This window comes from Nyctereutes procyonoides, unplaced genomic scaffold (genome assembly GCF_905146905.1).
Source record: "Nyctereutes procyonoides isolate TBG_1078 unplaced genomic scaffold, NYPRO_anot_genome, whole genome shotgun sequence".
Taxonomy (NCBI): domain Eukaryota; kingdom Metazoa; phylum Chordata; class Mammalia; order Carnivora; family Canidae; genus Nyctereutes; species Nyctereutes procyonoides.
This window is the reverse complement of record NW_026575126.1, coordinates 5,871,789-5,894,195: the sequence shown is the minus strand read 5'-3', so window position 1 is coordinate 5,894,195 and position 22,407 is coordinate 5,871,789. Positions and strand designations below refer to the sequence as shown.

The window sequence follows — 22,407 nt, the reverse complement described above, 5'->3', positions numbered from 1 at the left end:
GATTCAGTAGTACGTTCTTTTACTATTTGGTCATCTGGGATTAGTTTTGTGCTGCATAATCATTGTGTTTTTTGGGGATCAGATGGATTTTTTTCTAAAACAGAATAATTTTTTATGTTCAAACAGAAAGGGATGTAGGCAGTACTTGGATCTTCCTTGGAGGGAAAGCTTTAATCACTTAGACCTGTAATTATTGACTAGCCAACAGAGATAGGTAAGCTTTAACACTGAAAACTGCTTGCATATAAATAATTGGAATCCTATGTTTGGAAAGGCATCCAAAGGGTATTGCTTATGAAGACTCTGTACTAAGCACTGTGCTAAATATTTACATGAATTACCTGATTTCTCTCACACAATCTTAAAAAGCAAGTGCTTTTTCTTTTTATCTCCATTTTACAAATGAATAAACTTGGATATGGTGGGATTAAGTAACGCACGCAGCCAGAAAGCAGAGGAGCCAAGACATAAACATCACCCAGCGTCAGAGCCTGGATTTTGGAGAAACTCTAGAACATTTTTCCAAATGAGAAGATACCTATTTACCTAAAAGTAAAACAAATTCCCCCACTAAAAGGATTCTGCTTCCTTAAGACTATACATTTTAGAGGCACTTATCTTCAGCCTCCTCGTCTTCTTGTCTGGCCTCTGCTTTTTGTTTTGTTTTTGAGCAGCGGAGATTAAAATGGACATTTTCTCCTTTACTGATATTGACCCTTCTCTTCCCCGGATGGACCTCCCTGTCCTCTCTGGGGCCTTTAGCTCCGTTCCAGCTGAGGCCCCTCCTCTTCCAAGACTCTCCTACCTTGGCAGCTTTCACTGAGCTCTTTATTTAAAGAAACTCTTATCATTAAGTAATTCATTATTCTCTTAGAGTTTTATATGTTAAACTTTACCCCTCAAATTAATCACACAAGTTAATAACACGCAATTGTTACGCTATGAAAGCTAAGACTGTATGTTGTGTTTGTTATTCCTCACAAAGGTGATTTCCTAAAAGATATTTTGTAAATATTATGCAATTACTTGATTTTTTTAACACCAAGGATACAAAGGTGCTTTTGTTAGTCATGATATCTAGTTACATTTACAATTTATGCTTTTGGAATTTTATTGGAAAATATTGTACACAGTCACCTGCATTATTAGGCACAGGATACCTAATATTTTTGAAGAGATATGTAATGAAAGCTACCAGAACATATAAAATCGAGCCCACAAGTGGGAAATTTTAGAGCCAAAAGTTAAATTTGCCAACTTTCATTTTGTTGTTTCAATAATGATATCATTAATCTATCCTTTTTAAGAGCTCTTTTCCTTTTTCGGTATTTACATTAAAAACTTTGCCATTATTTTGAGATAAAATCTCATTGCATATTACTGTTTCTTTCCTCTACCTCCCAGCTCTTTTATTTCCCATCCTTTGATTTTGATAACCTGGCTCTGTGTTATTCAGAAACATTCCTTTTAGCATGTGGAGTATCTGAATTAGAGATTGCACCCAGCAAACAAAGTAGCATGTATTAAAAATGATAATGACACAATAGATTCCTTGGAACACTCTATTACAAAGCCAGACTGCATTTCATCTTCAAAAGTGTAAGAGGCATATTGTGACCACTGAATCTGAGACACCAGTTCATCCTTTTTATTGACATGATTAAGAATCTTGCTGTTAGTATTTGGATGTGTTTCATTTGAACCTGCCTGCACCTGTTCCCAGAGGGCAAACAATTGCCCAGGCTGTCACTCTGGTGACAAGTCGGCCCCATTTAAACTGCCAGCTAACAATTGCGTGGGCCCGCCTTGATGAATGCTCTGTGCTGAGCAGCCCATGAGTGATGAGTGCTTGAGACCAAGAGCCACTAGGAGAGCATCCAGGTTTAGGGATGATGCGTGAGACTTTCCATCGTTTAAAAAGAATGACAGCTTCCTTTTCTCTGCATTTGTGTTGGCAACCCCAGGCGCTAATTCACTAGTTGAAAATATATTGTCATAGATGAATGTTAGAAGGTTGAGGGGAAAAATGTCATGTCGCTGAGAATATACTTTTATACTTTTATGGACAGTTTGGATGATAATGCTTATGAGTAAGAGATAAAGAATCAATAGCTTCTTATGAGAAAGAGTTGAGAGAGAGAGAATCTCTTCCCAGAATTGCAAAGAATAGAATAGAAGAATGAAAGCAAATGCTTTTTCAAGGAAGAAAGATAATATTTCATTTGTGCTATTTTCCAGTCTGTTGAAGGAATAGGCCTTAAGACTTAAAATTCCAGAGTCACAAAAAAATACTCTATTTACTTGACTTATTGACTTCAAGAATCTCACTCTTCATTTCTTGGCCTATCAAAGAGAAGCTTGTGAAGGAAGGCTGCCCCTTCCGTCCTGAAATTATAGATGCTGTGAAGCCACACTGTGTGGACTTGAGTGTAACCTGACTGCTGCTTGGACAGAGAGGATTAGGGGACGAGTGTAGATGGCCTTCAGGTCAGTCTGTATGTGTGATTTTTTTTTCATGATTAGTCAAACTAATTTTTCTGAATGGTAAGGATTCCTCAATCCATATTCACATTTTGATTGTGCAAGTAGGAAATCATGGCTTTCAGGTGAGTATTTAAATACAGGATCATCTTTTAGTCCAAATAAAATACCTTCCTATGAGGTATTTCTGTACAGTTTTGAATCTGCCTTGTACACAACAAAGGCATTATTGAGACACCCAATAAAATCTTGATTAAGGTTTTTTTGAAAGATTTTATTTATTTATTTGACAGAGAGAGAGAGAGCACAAGCAGGGGTTGCTGCAGACGCAAAGGGAGAAGCAGGCTCTGCACTGAGCAGAGAGCCCAATGTGGGGCTCGATCTCAGGACCCCGGAATCAGGACCTGAGCTGAAGGCAGATGCTTAACCCATTGAGCAACCCAGGCACCCCTAAAATCTTAATCTTAATGGATAAATGTAAAAGGACTTAGGCAGCACAGTACGACACAGAATTTGGTTATATTCCCGGAATTTTAAGTATTCATTTTAATGTTTAAAAAAGTGTAATTAAAGGTACATATGGAGGAATTTTTAAGCTTTTCTCAGTTTTTTCGTTTCTTCTCGCTAGAGCTGCATTTACCTGTACATGTTTATTCTTACAAAAAGATATGCGTCTTAGTCTCATTGATGAATTGAGTCATGAATTATCAGTGTGAGGACATATGCTCCCCCTTAAGGCAAAAAACTAGTTACTGTTTATAGCTGGAATTTAATGATTTCTACTTCTATTTTCATTAAGCATACATTGATTCTATAATATTTATGAGTATGAAGTGCTTGTCTAATTAGGCATCATTAGACAATATATGAAATATTGTTAGAAAATTTATTAGACATACATGAAAATATTGACCAAGCCACTGTATCTAATATAAAGTATAAACAGATTTTGATGAGTTTGCGAGTATAATCAAGATAGAACTGTTAATATGAGTAACAGTAGGATGTGTGAATTCATGTGTCATGGCCAATTCGAAGACAATAGGAGCAGCATCCGCACAGATTTTGCTGTGAACCCTGAGACTAAAGAATGGGAGAGAGAAGCAGTTTGTGTTAGAGTTCAGAAGAGTATTGTATCCACTGGGTTGGGATGAGTGGTAGTTATTGGGGTGAAAGCTAGTCATGTTTCACTGAATTTACATACTTGTACTGAGTGTGTGCACTTAAAGTGTCCATGAGGCTTCAAGGTCGTGAATCCAAAACAAAGCAGCTAAAATCAGGACCCTAAGGGAGAAAATGGAGAATTTAAACTATAGTAAAATCATACTCTGTGCTAGAGAGTGAGGAAATGATAGAAAACTAAGGTCAGGACTTATAATTGGTTCAAAACAGACAATATAGCTACTGATTGCAGTAAGGGCATGACAGCAGCTCCTGAGAGGGCTCTCCTTGGTCACTGGAAGGAGAGGGAACAAACATCTGAGTGGACACGTACAGATGATCTACTGTGCTCATGCAGAAGGAGGGGGTGTCTGGCTAGAGTGTGTCATCTCTGTGGAAGCAGGGCCTGGCCTGCCTTTTCCTCTACTGTGTCCTTAAAACCTAGCACATAGCCTCACAGAGAGGAGGTGCTCAGTGTGCATTTAATGAACAGACCTATGGACGTGGGTAGAAAGGTGGAAAACAGCTTAGAACCTCAGTTATGAGAGAAAGGAGCAGAGTTCCTCCTGAATGTGGTGTTGGCTATGGATGTGTGAGCGGTTGGCATCCTTGGCCAGGCGTGTAGCAACTTAGCCAGGCAGGTAGTATAAGCAGTAGAGATTCCAGAGATATACATAGATGCTGAAATGGAGAATGACCATTAGGGATATAAAAGGGGGGCGAGGCTGAATTCCATGAGTTCTGGTGTTTTGAGAGAACTATCTTCCATTTGTCACCTTGGGGTGGTAACAGCACAAAGTTAGTTAAGAGAAGCAATGGTAAATCCATGACAGCAGGTGCTCCTTGTTTGAAGGCCTTCTGGCAAGTAGAGTGGTCTTGGTTTTACTATAATGGGTCATTACCAAAAAAAAAAAAAAAAGTCTTACAAAACTTGGTGCTTTATAGCTAATGGACATTGGGTATTATTTAACTTCTCTGCACTTAGCTTTCTTTTTAAACTTAAGGTAATTAATTAATTTATGTTAGAGAGAGCATGCAAGTAAATGTGAGCAGGGGGAGGGGCAGATGGAGAGAGAGAGATAGAGAATTCCAAGTCGACTCTGCCATGAGCCTGTCACGGGGCTCAATCTCACGACCCTGAGATCATGGCCATGGCCGGAACCAAAAACCAGTCACCTGAGCCACCCAGGTGTCCCCCCTTATTTACTAGACCTAGAAAAAGAAGATAGCTATTCCATGGGATTAAATGAGATGATTGTAAAGTGCTTACCTCATTGTTTGGTACAAGTAGGTACATGCGGAAACATCTTTTTATTTTTATCTTTTTCTTTTTTTCCTCAGCAAAATGTCACTGCATTACGATTCTTCATATAGTGTGCAGGGGGAAATGACAAGAAATAAATGTATTAGACCACACTTATCATGTATGATTTCATAGAGGGGGAAAGACTGGAATTCATAAAGAAACCATTATTTGATTTGATTATGCTAATTTTGTGTCAATGACTTACAGAGAGAATCAGCCCCATTTTATAGTCAAGAAAATAGGCTAGAGAGGTTAAGCGGGATAGCCAAAGTCAAAGCTATTAAGTAGCTGAGTCATGATTGAAACACCTAGTTTTATCTTACAGAGAACATATTATTTTCTCTCAGTCTCCTGTTGTGTGAAACAGTAGTCGTGCAAAAGGAGGAGGTGACATGGAAAGAGAAGACAGTTAAGGGTTTGGAGCCTGATTGAATGTGCAGGGCGGAAAGTCAGAGGTCCCGCTTAGGGCATGGAATCGTGGCACCACACCGATGAGTGCACATCATTCCTTTACCATAAAGACCAAGAGCAGATTCCTTAAGCTTCGATACCTGCAGGGAGCCCTGGAGAGAAAAACAGAATTGGGTGGGAGCCAGAGTTGCCTACCAACAATGCCTTCAATATAGCTTTTTCCCTCCTAAAAACAGACAGAAATTACATATGTGCCCTCCAATTTCTTTTATATAAAATGCTCTTTTAGACAAAACTTCTATCTAAAAACTTGCTTCGTTTCTAAGACAATAAATAAAATTAGTGTCGAAAATCCCATTCCATGGCCCTGGAACATTTTGAGCTTTCATTTGTAGGCAAAGTCTTGCCCCAGTGTCTGCATGAAAATGAGAGAAAGAAATGAGAAGGAAACTAAATTGTACAGCGAAGTTAGAAATTGGAAAACTGAAATGAGTTTATATGGGAGGTCAGGTACCCTTGCCTCTTGAAGGCCATTCATTCTTCTGATCTTTCTTCTCTAAGGGCCTGAATCAAAATGAACCAGAGCGTGTTTCAGCCTTTTGAAATAAAATAACGCAATTAATAGACGCTACGAAAGAAAGGTAGAGGAAAACTCATTTTTTTTTTTTAGTGTGTGAACAACTCTCAGAGCCAAAAGTGAGTCATTATATCGACATTAAAGATGGTAGATATGAAAATTTTTGGAAAAAAAAATTTTTGGAAGTGCAGAACAAGTATGATAATGCGTTTTAGCTAACTGTGCAATTAATGAGAGCCATTGCTTGGACAACTAGCAAGTAGGAGTTGTTTTTCTTTAAAAAGATTATGAGATGCTTAAGACAGGGTGAGCTCATAGTCACTAAAGTTTCTGGAGTGACACAAATAAGATAGAGAACAACTGTCCTTGATCTCTGCTGTGTTCCCGGTGAGAGACAGTCTATTGAGTTTTTATAAAATGGAGATAAAGAATGAGTAGTTAAAGTGTGTGTTCCTTTTAGAAACAGTGGTCATCTGGTGCCTGCCAAGGTAGTTGGGAGATAAAAACAAATGGAATTGCACTTAAGGGGTTCTGTTGCTTAAAGGCCTTTTAGAGGTTTTTGTTTGTTTGTTTGTTTGTTTGTTTGTTTAACTGCTGTGTAGCATCTCTCAAATCTTTGCGGAAACTCTGATAAGTCTCTGTGACTCTTCTTAAAATTCTAAGCCCTGTCATGGAGAGTCATTTGGGCTGGAGGGCATGAAGGAAAAGGATAAGAGGAAAAGGTATTTCTTCCCTGAAAGTCTGTATCAAGCTGCTCCCGCCAGAAATAAAAGGAATCAAAGAAACCGAGAAAAGAGTAAGGGGCACACAGAGAAGAGAAAACAAGAAAACGAGGCAGCGTTTAGGTGTGGGATGTTTCCTCTGAACCTATATTCCATAAAAAAACTATGTATTGGTTAGAAAGCTCCAAAGCAGGTTCGTATCTCTCGGGGTCACATCTACGCCGTGGTTTTCAGGCCACGCATCTTCCTTCCAGAGATTCGGCCTGGATGTTGCTCTCTTGGAGGTTTTTGAAAGGGCTTTTGGGTGGTAAGTACCAAACCATTTTGGGCTGGGGTAGGCTTAGGCTTCTGGTCTGCAGATCTGTGGCCTCCCATCAGCGGGGCACGCCGTCTTCTAGAAGCCCTTGTATGATGCCATGTGTCTACCTCCCAGCTCCAGCTCCGCCTGCCTTCTTGAAGGCAGCCCTGGGCTACAGAGCTGCTTCGTCCCCAGGCACCAAGAGGTGTTGGCCTACCCTGGGGGGGGGAGGCGGTCATTGTGTCTGACTGGAGCAGAGTATGAAAGCCCCACTCCTTCCTCGAGGGAGGAAAAACCCTACTATCATTCAGACCTCAGAGGTCCCTGTGGGATCAGACTGAGGTCGAGGTGTTGCTTGAAGGAGCTCCCTTCACTGATTTCTTCCTCTCCCTGCCCTGCTTCCCCCACAGCTGTGAGAGTTTCTCCTGGAGCAGACCCTTAATACCTTCCTTGCACATGAATCCTGACCTCCGTGTCTGTTTTGGGGGAACCCGAAATAAGACAACATGTCCTCCTTCACACACACACATACACACGCTCAACAAACATCACCTCAAAAATATCTTTAAAGTGTCAAGATGTTATGTAAGTGCATCGATCTTTCTAGGACACCTTGCTAGCTGGGTATGGTTGGTGTTACAGTGGATAAAAATTTAAATTGTATGCACAGAGAAGACTGTGGCTACCCAAGATGAAAATGAAATAAGTAGTCTCACTGAACAAGTAAGAGTATCCTGTTTCTTCTACAATAAGAGATGAAGGTTTTCCAATAAAATGGCTTTTAAAAAATCAATAAACAAATACAGCTGGTTTTTAGTTAAAAGTGACTTCCTATTGAAAACTTCTAGAGGGATCCCTGGGTGGCGCAGCGGTTTAGCGCCTGCCTTTGGCCCAGGGCACGATCCTGGAGACCCGGGATCGAATCCCACGTCGGGCTCCCGGTGCATGGAGCCTGCTTCTCCCTCTGCCTGTGTCTCTGCCTCTCTCTCTCTCACTGTGTGCCTATCATAAATAAATAAAAAATTAAAAAAAAATAAATAAAGTCTATAAAAAATTAAAAAAAAAAGAAAACTTCTAGAGACTCACAGATTACATAGGGTTTTCTTTATCTTGACAGTTATGTGCAATGGATGTGAAAAGGGCATCGAACCTATTAACCGATACGAAAACTTTTAAGTGTGATTATTGCTAACATACCTCCCACAATCAAACCAGTTGCTTTATGGGAAAACAATGATGTCATCATGTTTTGTTTTTTAGATGTAAAAACTGTTTCATCCTCCTCCTCCTCCAGAAGTCACCCATGTTCTAGCTGCAGTGAAGATGAATCTGCACTTGGGGATGGGGAAGCCCACTCTGAAAATAGCCCAGACAAAAGTGCCAGAAGTTCCTCTTCTCAGGAGTTGAGTGAAAATGATGAGGCAGGAAAATCCCACCTTCCAACGGAGGATTACTTAGAAGTTGAAATTGAAGATCAAGAAATAATAACAGCAGATGTAGCCACCAAGCCTTTGCCAATAGAGGAACACTTGGAGAATGTTCCTGAAGCAGAACCAGAGGAAGGGACCCCAGGGATTGCAGAGGGCTTATCTGAGAAGTCCAAGGAACATGTTTCCAAGGAAGAAAAAGAAAAGGATCAAAGTAAGCTTTGGGAAGGAAGCACTGCTGAGGTGAAGGACAAAAAGGCAGGTCCCCATAGGGTGGAAAAAGATGGTAAGTATGGCCATTGAGTTGACCTGCCATTGTTCCCATGCATGGAAGCTGATTTTGGTCCTTGCATTTCTGCCAAAGCTTGGGAAATACTGTTGTGATAATGCCAGAGGCATTCAAATTTTTTATTTCTCTCTTCGTCACGTAATCATACATGTACTTTCAGCTTGCTGTTTTTCCTTCTATTGCATTTTAAAAGTTACTTGATAAATCTTACATAGCTGGTTTCCTATTTTCTGTAAATTCCTTCTTGTGGTCATTCTATCTCAAGAATCAAATAAAACCCAATATGTGTCTGAAGGCAAGGGTATGTGTGGCTTTTTAGAGGTTATTGATACTAGAAATAGTAATTGTTCTTAGCTTTATACACACTTCTGTGTACACACACACACACACACACACACACTTGCCTACATAGCTAACGTGGGTAGCTGCCTACTATGTGCCAGTTTGAAACACTTGCATAAGTAACTCATCAACTCCTTACATGAGCCCCAAATCCCCTGAGTTAGGCTCTATTATCATCATGTCTTTTTTTCTCAGGCAACAAAATTGTGGCTCAGAGAGTTTCCGTAAGTTGTCTAGATTATATAGCTCATGAGAAGCATCCGTAGGATTTGAGTTCGAGCAGGGCGGCGCCAGTCTTTAAAGATTTTCTATTGTATCTGGGCAATGGGAATTTTAATTTAGATAAAAATATGACAGTTTCATAGAAAACTCCCAACTTGACTTTGAGTTCTTCTCTGAAACTGAGTGACCTCCTGACCCAGTGGTCCCTGGGTGAGTATGCAGGACAGTTCCTTTTGACACGGGCAGATGAAGAGTGTCCTGCAAGGTTGCAGGACCTTAGACGAGTGGAAGGTCTGATGCGTTTCTCAACTTTAGGGGGACGGTTAAAGGACCGTGTTGTGCCCTGTGGACAGCCATGCCTGCCAGACATTTGGCTCTCACATAGCATCCTGTACCCTGTAACTCGTGTCCTTTCCCTGTTCTCTCTCATCGGTCTCCCCTGCCGATACTGCGGGCATTCTTGATGCCAAGATAAAATCTGTTTTCACAATTTAATATTCTAAAATCATTTGTTTTAAAACTTAGGAATACTTTTAATGTCTCTAACTTTATTTTTTTTTTTAGGACCTTAAAAGATGGAACGCACACTTTGACAAACTCTGACCCACTGGCACAATCTGGCCTGCCTCCTTTCCTTCCTTCCTTCCTTCCTTCCTTCCTTCCTTCCTTCCTTCCTTCCTTTCTTTCTCTTTTCTTCTTCTTCTTCTTCTTCTTCTTCTTCTTCTTCTTCTTCTTCCTTCTTCTTCTTCTTCTTCTTCTTCTTCTTCTTCTTCTTCTTCTTCTTTTCTTCTTCTTCCTTCTTCTCCTTCTCCTCCTTCCTCCTTGCCTGTGAGCTAAGAATGTTTTTGAAATTTGTTGTTTTTCAAATTTTTTTAATGATTTGAAAAATCAGTTTGAGTCTTCTCTCTCTTCTTTTTAATAAGGCTGGCTAATGGTTTATCTATATTATTAATTCCTTCAAATCAAAAGAATAATATGTGGTGATGTGAACAAATTAAATTCAAATTTCAGTGTCAGGAAATAAAGTTTTACTGGAACGGAGCCATGCTCATTTGTTTACATATTATATTAATGATCGCTTTTGTCTTGCAAGGGCAGAGTTGAGTGTTTGCAGCAGAGACCTTGTAGCTCACAAAGCCCTGAGAATTCACTATCTGACCCGTAATAGAAAAAGTTTGCCAACTTCTGCTCTGGGATTAAAGACCTCTGAGATTTGTCCAAGTGATTTTTCCATACATGAGTTAAGTTTCTTGTTAAAATACATTAGAAACCCATTTATAAAATAAATAAAGTCTTTTTTTAAAGATTTATTTATTCATAAGAGACACAGAGAGAGAGGCAGAGACACAGGCAGAGGGAGAAGCAGGCTCCCCATGGGGAGCCAAATGCGAGACTCGATCCCAGGACCCCGGGGTCACGCCTTGAGCCAAGGGCAGACGGTCAACCACTGAGCCACCCAGACGTCCCTAATTCAAATCTTTGATCCTGGGTCTTATTGTTCAGTTCTGGAACATGTCATGTACAATATAGGAAATTTGTATGATTTGGCAAGCTGCTGCTCAAAAAAGGCAGAGATGTTAAAGTTCAGTTGTAACAGTGACATTATTATTTCTTTTACTTCCACATCAGAAAACTAGATTGTTTACCTGGACTTGTGTACATAGACATCTTTTTGTGAAGTAAGATCCATGTGACGTAGGCTGTATTTAGGTGATGGATGGAATAGTAGAAGCATTGGACTAGGATCCCGCCGCTTGGGAGACAGTGAGGTGGTTTTTTTCTGGATGTGTGAAATAAAAAGTGCGTAAGTTTATCATTTTTCTTCTATATTACGGGACGTCTATGTTCTTGACTTGATAACATCTATAATTCTAAAGCATTCTGTTATCTTTTTGTTAAGGCAAGTTCAACACTAGAAGACAAGGTTTGTGACTTTTTAATCTTTCTTAAGCTTTAATAAATGTACCAGATCTTTAGTGAGTGTTTCTTTTTTTTTTTAAGATTTTATTTATTTATTCGTGAGAGGCACAGAGAAAGAGGGGCAGAGACACAGGCAGAAGGAGAAGCAGGCTCCATGCAGGGAGCACGACGTGGGACTCAATCCCGGGTCTCTAGGATCAGGCCCTGGGCTGAAGGCGGTGCTGAACCGCTGAGCCCCCCGGGCTGCCCGTGTTTATGTTTCTTTAACAGCTTATAACATAACATGAACTAGGAGTCAGAAACTAAAGAAGAGTAGATTTTTAAAAAAATTCCCCACAGATTTAGCCCACACACGAAAATCCCCTTCGACATTTGGTCAGGTTTTTTTATTTCTACACTTAGTGTTTACAAAAGTTAGGTTATCCTATTTTTTATAGAATGTTGTGTCCTGCTTTTTATTCTCATTGTTATACCATAAGCACTTTTATGTTCTTATGTACTCTTTATAAATAAGTTCGATGTCTGTGTGTTGTTCGCATTCTGTGGTTTTCTTATAATGGAACCATTCCCCTATTATTGATATTTATATTTCCCCTATTACTATACTAATAGTACTCTGTTATCCTGTTACCTAAGGTAATTTAAAATCTATAATTATTTTCTTAGGCTATGTTCCAAAGAGTATAATTTCTAGATCACGTTTTAAGGCTTAAGATAATTTTTTTTTTCTTACGAAGGATTGGTTGAAAAGTTTAAACAATACAGAACAGAGAGAATGAAAAGAAAGCTAGTCTTCCTTGCCCCACCTCTACTCTTCCCCACACAACAGCATCACAACTGAGGAGAATATTTTTTAGGCTCGATTCCAGAAAAACCTCTCTGCACACTTGTATAAATGTATTCCTATACTACATATACATATATATTATTTTTATAGACAGATGGAAACATGATACATTTTTTTACAACTCGCCTTTCTTTCACTTATTTCTGTAGCTTCCAATACCTTTTCCTGTCAACTGTACTCTATTCTCATTTACTGTACTTAGTATTCCACTGTATTGCTTTAGTATTGCTATTGCTCTATTTTATAACTTTGCAAATTTTCTTAAAAATATGTTGCTCTCTGTGCGAGAACTCATAGATTTGTTCTATGACTCTTCTTCTACAAAAGAACAAAACTTCTGGGTTATGGATGGAGGCCCAGAGGCAGAGGGAATAAAGTACAGTGGAGGGGCACCCGGGGGGCTCAGTGGTTGAGCGTCTGCCTTGGACTCAGGTGTGATCCTGGAGACCCAGGATCGAGTCCCACGTCGGGCTCCTTGCATGGAGCCTGCTTCTCCCTCTGCCTGGGTCTCTGCCTCTCTGTCTGTGTCTCTGATGAATAAATAAATAAAATCTTAAAAAAAAAGTACAGTGGAAAATAAAACAACAGATTTTTAAAAAAAAACATGTAAAATGTTCAGATTGATGTAGAAGGATTAACGCCACACAGATTATAACTCTTGAGTGCTGATTTTTTAAGTATATTCAAGGAACTGATAACAAATTTGTAAATATTTAAAATAACAGATTAAGAGAAGTCATAAGTAGTCTCAAAGCCTTTATATGAATAAATGTTTCTGAGAAAATTTTAGATCAATTAAACCAGGTCTTGACTTGTCTGATTCCAAGCAAAGAGGTTATGGCTAGGTCCTTTTTCTTAATTGAGTCTTCAGCTACGTGGCTCAAAGGGAGAGAGGGATGGAACCAAAGTGAAGTGAAGGTCATGTAGGTGACCCTGCTGCAAAACACAGCTTATGTAAATTAGGTCAGCAGGCACGGTAAAGAGTGAAATGTGTATTATTTTACTTAGATCTCTGATAGAATCGTAGGTCAAAATGTGGCTGAGATAATGTGTAGAAGATTATCTCTCATATCTGTCCGGTGCTGAATTCTGAACTGTGATTATGCTAGGAATAGGTCTGTGGGCCGGAAAATTACACTTCGTTAATGATGTTTCGTAGCGTCCAAACTAATGCAACTTCATCTGAATTGTTTTCACTTGAGATCATAGCAGTGGATAAAGGAGTAAAGTTCTGTATTCAATACCTTTGTACCTTTCAGATTGATAAAGTGATACCTTCCTTGTATTTTATAATAAGTCTCACTTAATTGGGCTTTGTCCAGTCCACCGACACACACCAGGTGCATTGATACAAAAGATGTGATGCACGCGGTGAAGTGGATAAAGTAGATTATAATTGCCGGCTGCAGTGGGACCGTGTCCTTGGGAGGGAGTTCAGTATGATAGGGCATACATGGTGTGATTGTAATGTGTTTATTTTTCTCTGTTAATTTCCGTTTAAGCTGTCTTAACGCCCTGTGACACGATCTTTGCTTTATGCTCTAACAGTGGAACAATTTAGGGAGACTAATTTGTGAAGTTAATGTAATTTATGCATTATGAATATGAATAAAACATTAAGAACAGAGTATTATAATATACGGGTTAGCGTACAATGTCTATGAGAGCAGACATCGTGTATATGTGAAGGAGAAGACGTCAGAGTGCTTGGCCAGGTCATAGGAACCTGAGTGACGTAGCGGCTCAAGTCCTATGCGGTTTCATCGTCAGGCAGGCAAGTCAGATGGCCCTGATGGGAGAACCAGACCATCACGTGTTGTGAGTGGCAGTCCGAATATAATTTCTGGGTGAATCGTGAAAGCACGTAGTGATTTCGGCCAAGAAATAGTTTCTGGTTATCTGCTTTATGCTACCTGGTTCTGAGGGTGAACATCATGAAGCCCCTGCCTGTGTGGGAGTCTGCGTTCTAGGGAGAGATGGGCCTAACAAGTGAAAAATAAACAGGGGGTGGGGTATTCCAGACTAAGTGTAGGAGAAAAATAAATCGGGGTAAGAGGACAGAGTCACGGTTTGAGGCAGGGGTGGTATTTTAGGGATGGCCTGTCGGATGAGGGGACGTTTGAGCACAGACCCGAAGGAAGTGTGGGGCCCACTTGCCCCCTGTGGTCAAGAGCCACTGCCTTCTGAAGGAAGAGTGCAGGAAGCGGGAGAAAGAGCAAATGCAAGGACTCTACACCGGATGCTTAGTTGCTGAGTGAAGGATCTGGAAGGGAGGCCAGTGCGAGCAGCAAAGAGCAGCAGAACCAGAAAGTGGTGGAAGATGAGGCCGAGGGAGAGAACCTGTAGGCCACAGAGAGGATTTTATTCTGAGCTAGGAAACTGCTGGAAAGGTCTGAGCCTACAAATGACATGACCTGAAAGTTTTAGAAAGATGATTGTCCACTATTCTGTGCTGTGTGGAGGGTAGACTTTAGCTCCCTGCAGCTGGAGTTTGTAATCAGTCCCGGATTTGCGTGGGCCATGAGTCCACGCCGGGGGTAACGCAGGAGCGTCTGCACCGCCTAGGTAGACGGTGTTCCTCGTGAAGTTTGTCACGGGGACTTGCTGGGAAGGTCATTGGCTCCACGCAGAGTGATCAGATCAAATGCATGGTGTTCAAGGTCACTGGGAACTTGGGATAGACCTTTCCTCTGCCCTTCCAGGCTCCCTACATTCCTGAAATTCAGAAGAGAGGTCCTTGGCACAGCTTTCTCCTGATACTGAACTGCTTGGGATCGTTAGTAGGATTCGAGATGGGGTCAGTTTGTCTTGTTTCAAAACAAGCATGGAAAAAGGGAAGGAATTTAGAAAGCTTGCCTACTAATATTGAAAACTATCCTTGCCACCAGTTTTCAATTATGAAATTATCAACTATAGAAAGAATTGGTGGAAGTTGTGATGTTGTGGGAAAAGCACAGGGATATACAGTCTTCCATCATTACGGGTGAAATCGTTGATACGTCCTTTTTCTGAAGAATATATATATTTTTTTCTGAAGAAGATATATATATATATCATAGACATTGTACATTATCCTGTATATTATATATATCATATATATATGATGTATATATATATATATATATATATATCTCAAAAGCTTCTAAAAATAAGCTCCTTAAACCTGCAATTCTCCAGTAATTTGCCCTAAGGGAATAGTCAGAAAAAATACAAAATACAAAAAAAAATACAAAAAAATACAAAATGCAAAAATGATTATAAGTAGTATTTAAAATAGCTGTATAATCTCTCTCTCTCTCTCTCTCTCACACACACACACACACATAAATGGAAATAACTCAATATTCAACATCAGGCAATTGGCTGACCAAATTTTAGTAAAAACTTATTAGAACAGCCTATGTAGTTACTGAAGAATCATTTTTTATTTAATGATATGTGGAAGTAGTCACAATATATTGCTAAATGAGTAGAATGGGGTACAAAATGCTATGTATACTAAGAGGAGAGTGAAAAAGATACGTAGAGATTCACCCAAATGTTAACCAGTAAGTTCTGAGTGGTGAAAATAAGATGCTTTTGTTTTCTTTTTTGCACTTTATAATCTTCAAAAGCTTTAGGTAAGAATCTGTACTATTTCCCTATTTAGGGAATGCACTATATATATATATATTACTTTAAAATGTTTGTTTTCATAATTAAAAAGCTAACATTATCAGATAATAATATTTTGGTATTTAAAAACCATCTTAGAATATTCCATATCATTGGAGTGGAAAAGGTACCAATCTAAGACATTCTGTGTGCGAGGCTCTTCCGTTTTGCTTTGAAGACTGTGAGAACTGACAACCACCTTTGCTTTTAATGGTCATCTTTATAGAGAGGGAAGGAGCGCGGCCTCAGGGGGTGAAGGGCTAAGTAGTTAAGGACACAAAGTGACACATCACATTGCTGGCGCCGGGCTCAGCGGGCACCATCCTCCTCTCCTGTAGGTGGAAACCCTCAAGGTTAGACCCTGGCCAAGTTCTTGCTTTTAAGTTTTAGTTTCAGAACATCTGAGAAAAATAATGACCAAGTGAGGCCTTTTCTGGTCTCGTACCTAATAAGTGCTTGATGCTCAGGCCAGGGCCCCAGTCTGGCTGAATCTGAAGCAGGCAACACCTAACTGTATATCTACTTCCAAAAGCCTTTTCATCTACTTCCAAAGCCTAACCCTCCAGGGGCAAGCCAGCAGACGTGGCCAGGTGGTGATGACAGTCCTGAGACAGAGGGACTACAGGCTTCACTGTCCATTCCGAGTGAGTTGTAATTTCCAAATTATGCTAGTACCATTTGGCTTCTTAGAATGGTCTTTGGTTCAATAGCTGCTAACTGTTTATTTTAATTATTGTTTGTTATTATTATTGCAAACTATAGTTCTTTAAAAAAGTTTATTGCGGTATAATTGATGTACATGATATTTTTTTAAGTGTATAACAATGATTCAATATCTGTATAATAAACCATATTTACTTATAGTCTATGGGCTACTCAGAAAAAAAAAACCCAGATGTTTCATTGGCTCGGATGAAACAAAACTTCAAATAATTGCTGTGAAATCAGATTTGCTCCCATCCCCCTGTCCTGTTGTCTTTGGGATTTCTATTGCTCAATCAGCCAAGCAGATTTATACACAAGGACCCAAAACACTGCTTATTCAAACTCACTAGTTATATATTGACAACATTATTACAGCGGGGAAGATGAGATTTAACTTATATGTACGATGTTTATAAAGTTCCTAAAATAAAGGCTTACTTGATAGCAAACCCAAAGATAATCTAGTTATCATGAGTTGATGTCATCTCTAAACTATATTATTGTAAAAGTCTTTTTTTTTATTTGGTTATTGGATGAATGAGGAAAATTGATGTTCACAAAGTATACATTTGAACAATTTGACGTACCTCTTTTCATTTCCATGTTTTTTTCTCTTAAGATTAATAAAGTTAAGTCATTTCCATTTTTTCCCCCAAAAGCCACATGAAGCAGACATTTCACTATTTGCTTCCAAACACAGATGGATCAGTAAGTAACTAATTACCCCTTAGCAACTCACCTTACAGTGAGCGAGAGATCACATTCTGGTTCTGCTTCTCTCCAAGTACAGTCTTTGGATCAACTGAATCAGAATATGTGAAAGGAAAGAGGAAAAAAAAAAAGAGAGAGAGAGGGAAGGAAGGAAGAAAAGAAAGGGTATTTTATTGTAGCTACTCTTATCTGGGAGGGCAGATCTGGGTCTACATTATTCAAATGAGCTTTAATTAACCAGAAGGTGGCAAAAATGGTGGGTGTCAGAGATTGAGGCACATGGATCATCAGACAGTGGGTAAGGGATGTAGGCGGGACATGTCAGAAATTAAAGACAAATTTAATTGATGTTACAGTGTTGCCTATAGTCATACCAGACTGGGTGATACTACTTCTAATCAACATGCTCATCATCGTCACAGCTATTGTTTATCAAGTGCGTAGGCATCTGCTAATAAGTGAAAGATGACCATGTTGTACGCGTATTACTTAATCCTTCCAATAACCACTGAGTAGATAGCTTTTTTTTTTTTTTTTTAACAAGGAGTAGATAGCTTTTTAAGAGAGATGGGTAAACAGAGGCTTAGGCTTAGGTCAAAGAACTTACTGAAGGTGACACAGTTAGTGTGGAGTACGGGACCTGAACTTAGGTCATTGTGTTTCTCAAGTTCCATGGCTGATTGTCAACTGCAGATAAGAGGAATTTCTACAACCGCTTTCACTGTCCAATGTATAGGAACCGCGCACTCACTTTTTTCCTCCGTCCACTCGGCGTGAGTAGTGGGTTCGAATCACCAAAATGTACTAATGGATGAAATGCTCATAGTATAGTCAGCTCTGGTGGTTTTAACAATCTCAAAAAGCAGGGATGGGATGACTGGCGTCATGAAAGCTGTAACGCGTGTTTCTAGAAAGGAAAAGGCAACTAAGCCTCGTTTTCAGGCATTTCATTGCATGTGCTTTGGCTAATCTGTCACTGCTTCTGGCTGTTGTCTTTTAAAAGTATTTCTTTGCATGGATCTCTTTACTTCATGATCTCCCATTGTGTCTGCCTTTTTGAAATCACGGCTTGGAAGCGATTTAATCTTAACCGATTTTAAAAACAAGGTCACATCTTAATGTGAATACTTTAAAATTAACCCCGCTTGCTGACGTGATGTGAAATAGCTCAGCAATGTTCCCATGACCTGTTTTTATGCCTTTTGATATTTTATATGATCTCCAATCAGTTGGACAGATTGCAGCTGGAGCTGTGGAACCTGGCTGCCGCTGCCACTATGACACCGAGTCTGGTGTTAGCAGCACAGAAGAGGAGAAGCACTCGGGGAAGCCGGAGATTGACGCAGGTGCAGGTAAGGGCACGTCACTACCTCGGGAAGACCTTTAGAAATCCTCTGCAAAAGACAGCCCCGTTTCCATCTTCCATCTTCCCACCCTTGTTTCCTCCTCCTTCCACCTTTATTTTCTTTTCAGCTAATGACTTTGATGGCAGGAGGTGCTTGAGAGGCCTTATGGGGAGCTTTGAAGCTGACATCAGATATGAATGTTATTATTCTTTTTTGAATATATTAATGCCTAGATTGGAGGCAAAAAAGGGACTTTAGAGTATAAAAGAAATATTGATGGGGATTTTCAGATCAGTCTCATCTCATCGGCGGTCACCCAGTTAGTTGAATATGTGGGAGGATCTGCCTAACTGACCCCCTGGAGACAGGGAGAGCCAAGGCATATTTCACAATGGTTTATTTGAACTCATTATTATTATTTTTTAAAATTAGGGAAGAATTCACTGCCATCAGCATATGACCTGGCTCTTGGTGATGAGTATTCCAGCTGCAAGATTGCCAGTTAGAGTGACTCAGCAGACCATGACTCATACACATCGGGTCCAACACCCTGTGTTCTATAAATCAGGTTTCCCCATATTTAGTAGAGGGATTTTCAAAACTGCCCTGATTTAAATATATGTGTGTGTATATGGGGGGGGTATTCATTTTGTTCTTCATATGGTTGCATTACCCCTACCTCTAATTTTTAATGACAGTCATTAAACGCTGTGAGGTATTTGAGATTTTACCTTGTTTTCAAGCAAACAAGGTTGCCATCCACAGTTTCATAGTCTGAGCAGAAGACACAAGACTCCTGGGTCAGAGAAAAAGGACTTGTTGTTACAACAAATAGGAGCCAGAATCTATGTACTTAGGCCGGCTCCCTGAGCTCGAGCTCCCCCTGGGCAGTGTGGAGAGGGCCCGGTGGCACTTGAACGTGAAGTAGACAGACGAGTTATGGGAGGGGGAGCCTGACTGCTTAGGGAATCCAAATCTTCTGTGGTGAGCGTTCCACCGGAGGAGCTCCAGTGTAGCTCCCGAACATTCTGCAATGCCCGCATAGTAGTTGTTACTGACGAAATCTGATTCAATCAAGAACATATCATTTATGGTAAACAGCAGAAGGGAGGTATGGAAGAAAGACTTGCCAGGGCCTTCTATGTGCCAGGGACTGTGCGAAGCATTTTGTGGTTTACTATCACAAGGATTGTGTGAGTCAAGCATTTCTGTCCCCATTTTACCGATAAAAGAATGAAGGCTCAGAGAGGTGTTGTTTCCCAAGTTCATCCAGCTCCGTCTGACCCCTAAGTACACACTCACTTCACCCAACCAAATTGCCTCCAGTTGTGAATACCACTTGCTGCTTTTTTAAATTTTTATTTATTTATTTATTTATTTGAGAGAGAGAGAGAGTGAGGGAGCATGAGTAGGGGTAGGGGCAGAGGGAGAGGGAGAAGCAGACTCTACTGAGCAGGGAGCCTGCTGCAGGACTCGATCCCACGACCCTGAGATCAAGACCTGAGGGAAGGCAGATGCTCAACTGACCGAGCCACCCAGGCACCCGTCGCTTGCTGTCTTAGATTCATTTCCTGCCTGCAAAAGCCCATAGTTATGATAAAAAAAAAAACATGTCATGTTTCATACTCATACTTCTGAGAAAGGTTCCATTACTCCTCCCCCTTACTTCGGGAACGTCTGACTCCCCCGTGGCGTGTGTGTTCCTATAATAGCTCAGCTGGACGCCATTGGCCCCTTCTCTCCTAGAATTTAGGCACAGTATATATTATATGGTGGGTAGGCAGTTTTATTCCATTTTCCTTAATGTTCTTTAATTAATCCATAAATTTAAGGGCCAGCTTAGCAAAACAGAGGACTTTATTTAAATGTTTTTCATAACTGACTTTTTAATATACTTTTATGCAGGAATTTGAATAGCAACACATATACTATTAAAGAGACTTGACATTGCTGTAATTTAATTTTGTTTTAAACCCAGTAATAATCCGTAATGAGATACTGTGGACCGATGAAGTGAAATACGAATAATGAAATAAAATTCTTTCAGGTGAATTGGCTACATGTTCCCTGAATGAACATTTGGCTCTACCTTTCCCTCTGGCAGCTTGTAGGAACAATTTAGTAAATAACTGCTGTGATATGCAGAGGACCACATATAAAAGTCAACACTCACCTTATTGATAGGCCTGAAATTTCTGTTACCTCTTTGGAAGAAGTCATCAAAAGTTACCTTCCAAGTATATTTGTTAGGGGAAATGGAATATCAGCTATTACTGCCTTACTTCACAAACGGTTTATTGTGATAGCTGGCAAAGACCAAGGGGATGCAACAAAGGGCAGCTCTGGTTTGTGGGAGGAGGGGAAATGCAGTGAGGAGACGGTCCTGGATGGGGTATCAGGACAGGGGGGACGTGAGTAGGACCGGGGCTTTAGGTTTCTGGTAGGTCCTTGGTAATGAGGCAGAGGGTGAGGCTGGCCAAAAAGATGGGCAATAAAAAATACGAGGAAGACACATTTGCCTATTGGATAAATTTCCATAATTTGGAGGTTGGCACACTGGTACGGTAACGTCTAGCATCTTCGATAAGTGAGAAAGATTCATTTGATAGGGGAATTATTAAGACGGCCAGTTTAGGAGTTCCCATCTCCCTAAGTATTATTCTCCAGTTGGAAAATCTAAATGCTTGGGTATTTGACATGACATCCTTTTACTTATTTTGCACAGGTCACTTCACCGGAAATGCATGTATTTGTTAAATAATAAGAAATGCATTTGAGGCTTGAGAAACATATTGAACTTAGATTTATTAAAGTACGGTGACTAGGACACCCAGATTTGCCAGGGAATTAGAGATGAGAACTTAGGAAATACTTCAAGAAGGTTATTTATGTTGAAATTTGTCCCAGACTACAAAGTCCTGTCTTGTTCTGTGATCCTGTTTTGCCAAGGGCAAAAACGGTTTCTGAACACAGACCGGAGGTATCCTGACCTGGGATACAAATTGGTGTCTTTAGTGAAAAGTCTTACCTTGAGCTACGAAGTTATTTGATGACTAAATCTAGGTAGAGCAGCTTTACCATGTGGGAGTAATGGGTCGGGTAATAATCAGCTCCCACCGCATTGTGGGTGTGCGGCTGACTGTGCCCACAGGTGCGAGCAGCACAGGCTGAGGCCGCACGCACTGTGATGCTATAGGGCGCGGCGATTTCTAAGAAGATGAAACACTGGGTCTTTTTATTATATAATTTTTTTCTGCAAGTCCTAATATTTCAAATGAAAGTAGGCAGTGTGTGTGTGTGTGTGTGTGTGTGTGAGAGAGAGAGAGAGAGAGAGAGAGAAAGGGGGGGAAAGTAAGATGTGGAGATTTTGTTTCTGAGGGTTCTGATGTTCAGTTTTCCTTTAATAGGCGTCCGTTAAATTGAGGGCCCCTCTTTTCATCACGAAGGCCATTATTGGACCATGGTGCTGTTGGAGGCGATGGCGTCAGTCGAGGCCTTGCTGGGTGCATAGCATCAGCAGCTTGATAGCGCACGTGCCCCATAGGGGGTTACACAGAGCATCCCCCCTCCCCTCCCCGCGGGCTTTGGCCTAAGTAACCCCGCTTTCCGACCTCATTTTGTAGCACCCGACAGGACTTTCGGGTTGGAGGCCGGGGCGCCGCTGCACTCAAGCACGGGGTCCGAGGCAGGCGCATGGGACGCGTCCCCACTGGGGAAGGAAGCAGCGGCCGAGGAAGAGGCGCCGGCGCCGCGCAGGGATGCTCATCGGGATGCTCACCGGGATGCTCACCGGGATGCTCACCGGGATGCTGATGGGACCGCGACGGAAGAGGAGGAGGAGGCAGCACTGCGGGGGGGAGCAGGGGTCGGGGAGGCCCCCCGGGGGGCGCAGAAGCCCCCGGCCGCTGCGGGGGGGACAGCGGGCAGAGGGAAGGGCCAGCCCTCGGGGCCCAGCACCTGCGGCCCGAGCACCAGGGGATCCCAGGCC

The 22,407-nt window shown here is 40.9% G+C and overlaps 1 protein-coding gene across 1 annotated transcript in view; it reads left to right on the top strand.

Moving 5' to 3' along the window:
* The window catches only part of ERICH3 (glutamate rich 3), an 85,556-nt gene that overhangs the window by 50,309 nt on the left and 12,840 nt on the right, over nucleotides 1–22,407 (top strand). The window contains exons 12-14 of the mRNA XM_055339752.1: nucleotides 8,217–8,669; nucleotides 18,303–18,425; nucleotides 22,043–22,404. Of these exons, the coding sequence (XP_055195727.1) occupies nucleotides 8,217–8,669; nucleotides 18,303–18,425; nucleotides 22,043–22,404 (938 nt within the window). The remainder of the gene's footprint in view (nucleotides 1–8,216; nucleotides 8,670–18,302; nucleotides 18,426–22,042; nucleotides 22,405–22,407) is intronic.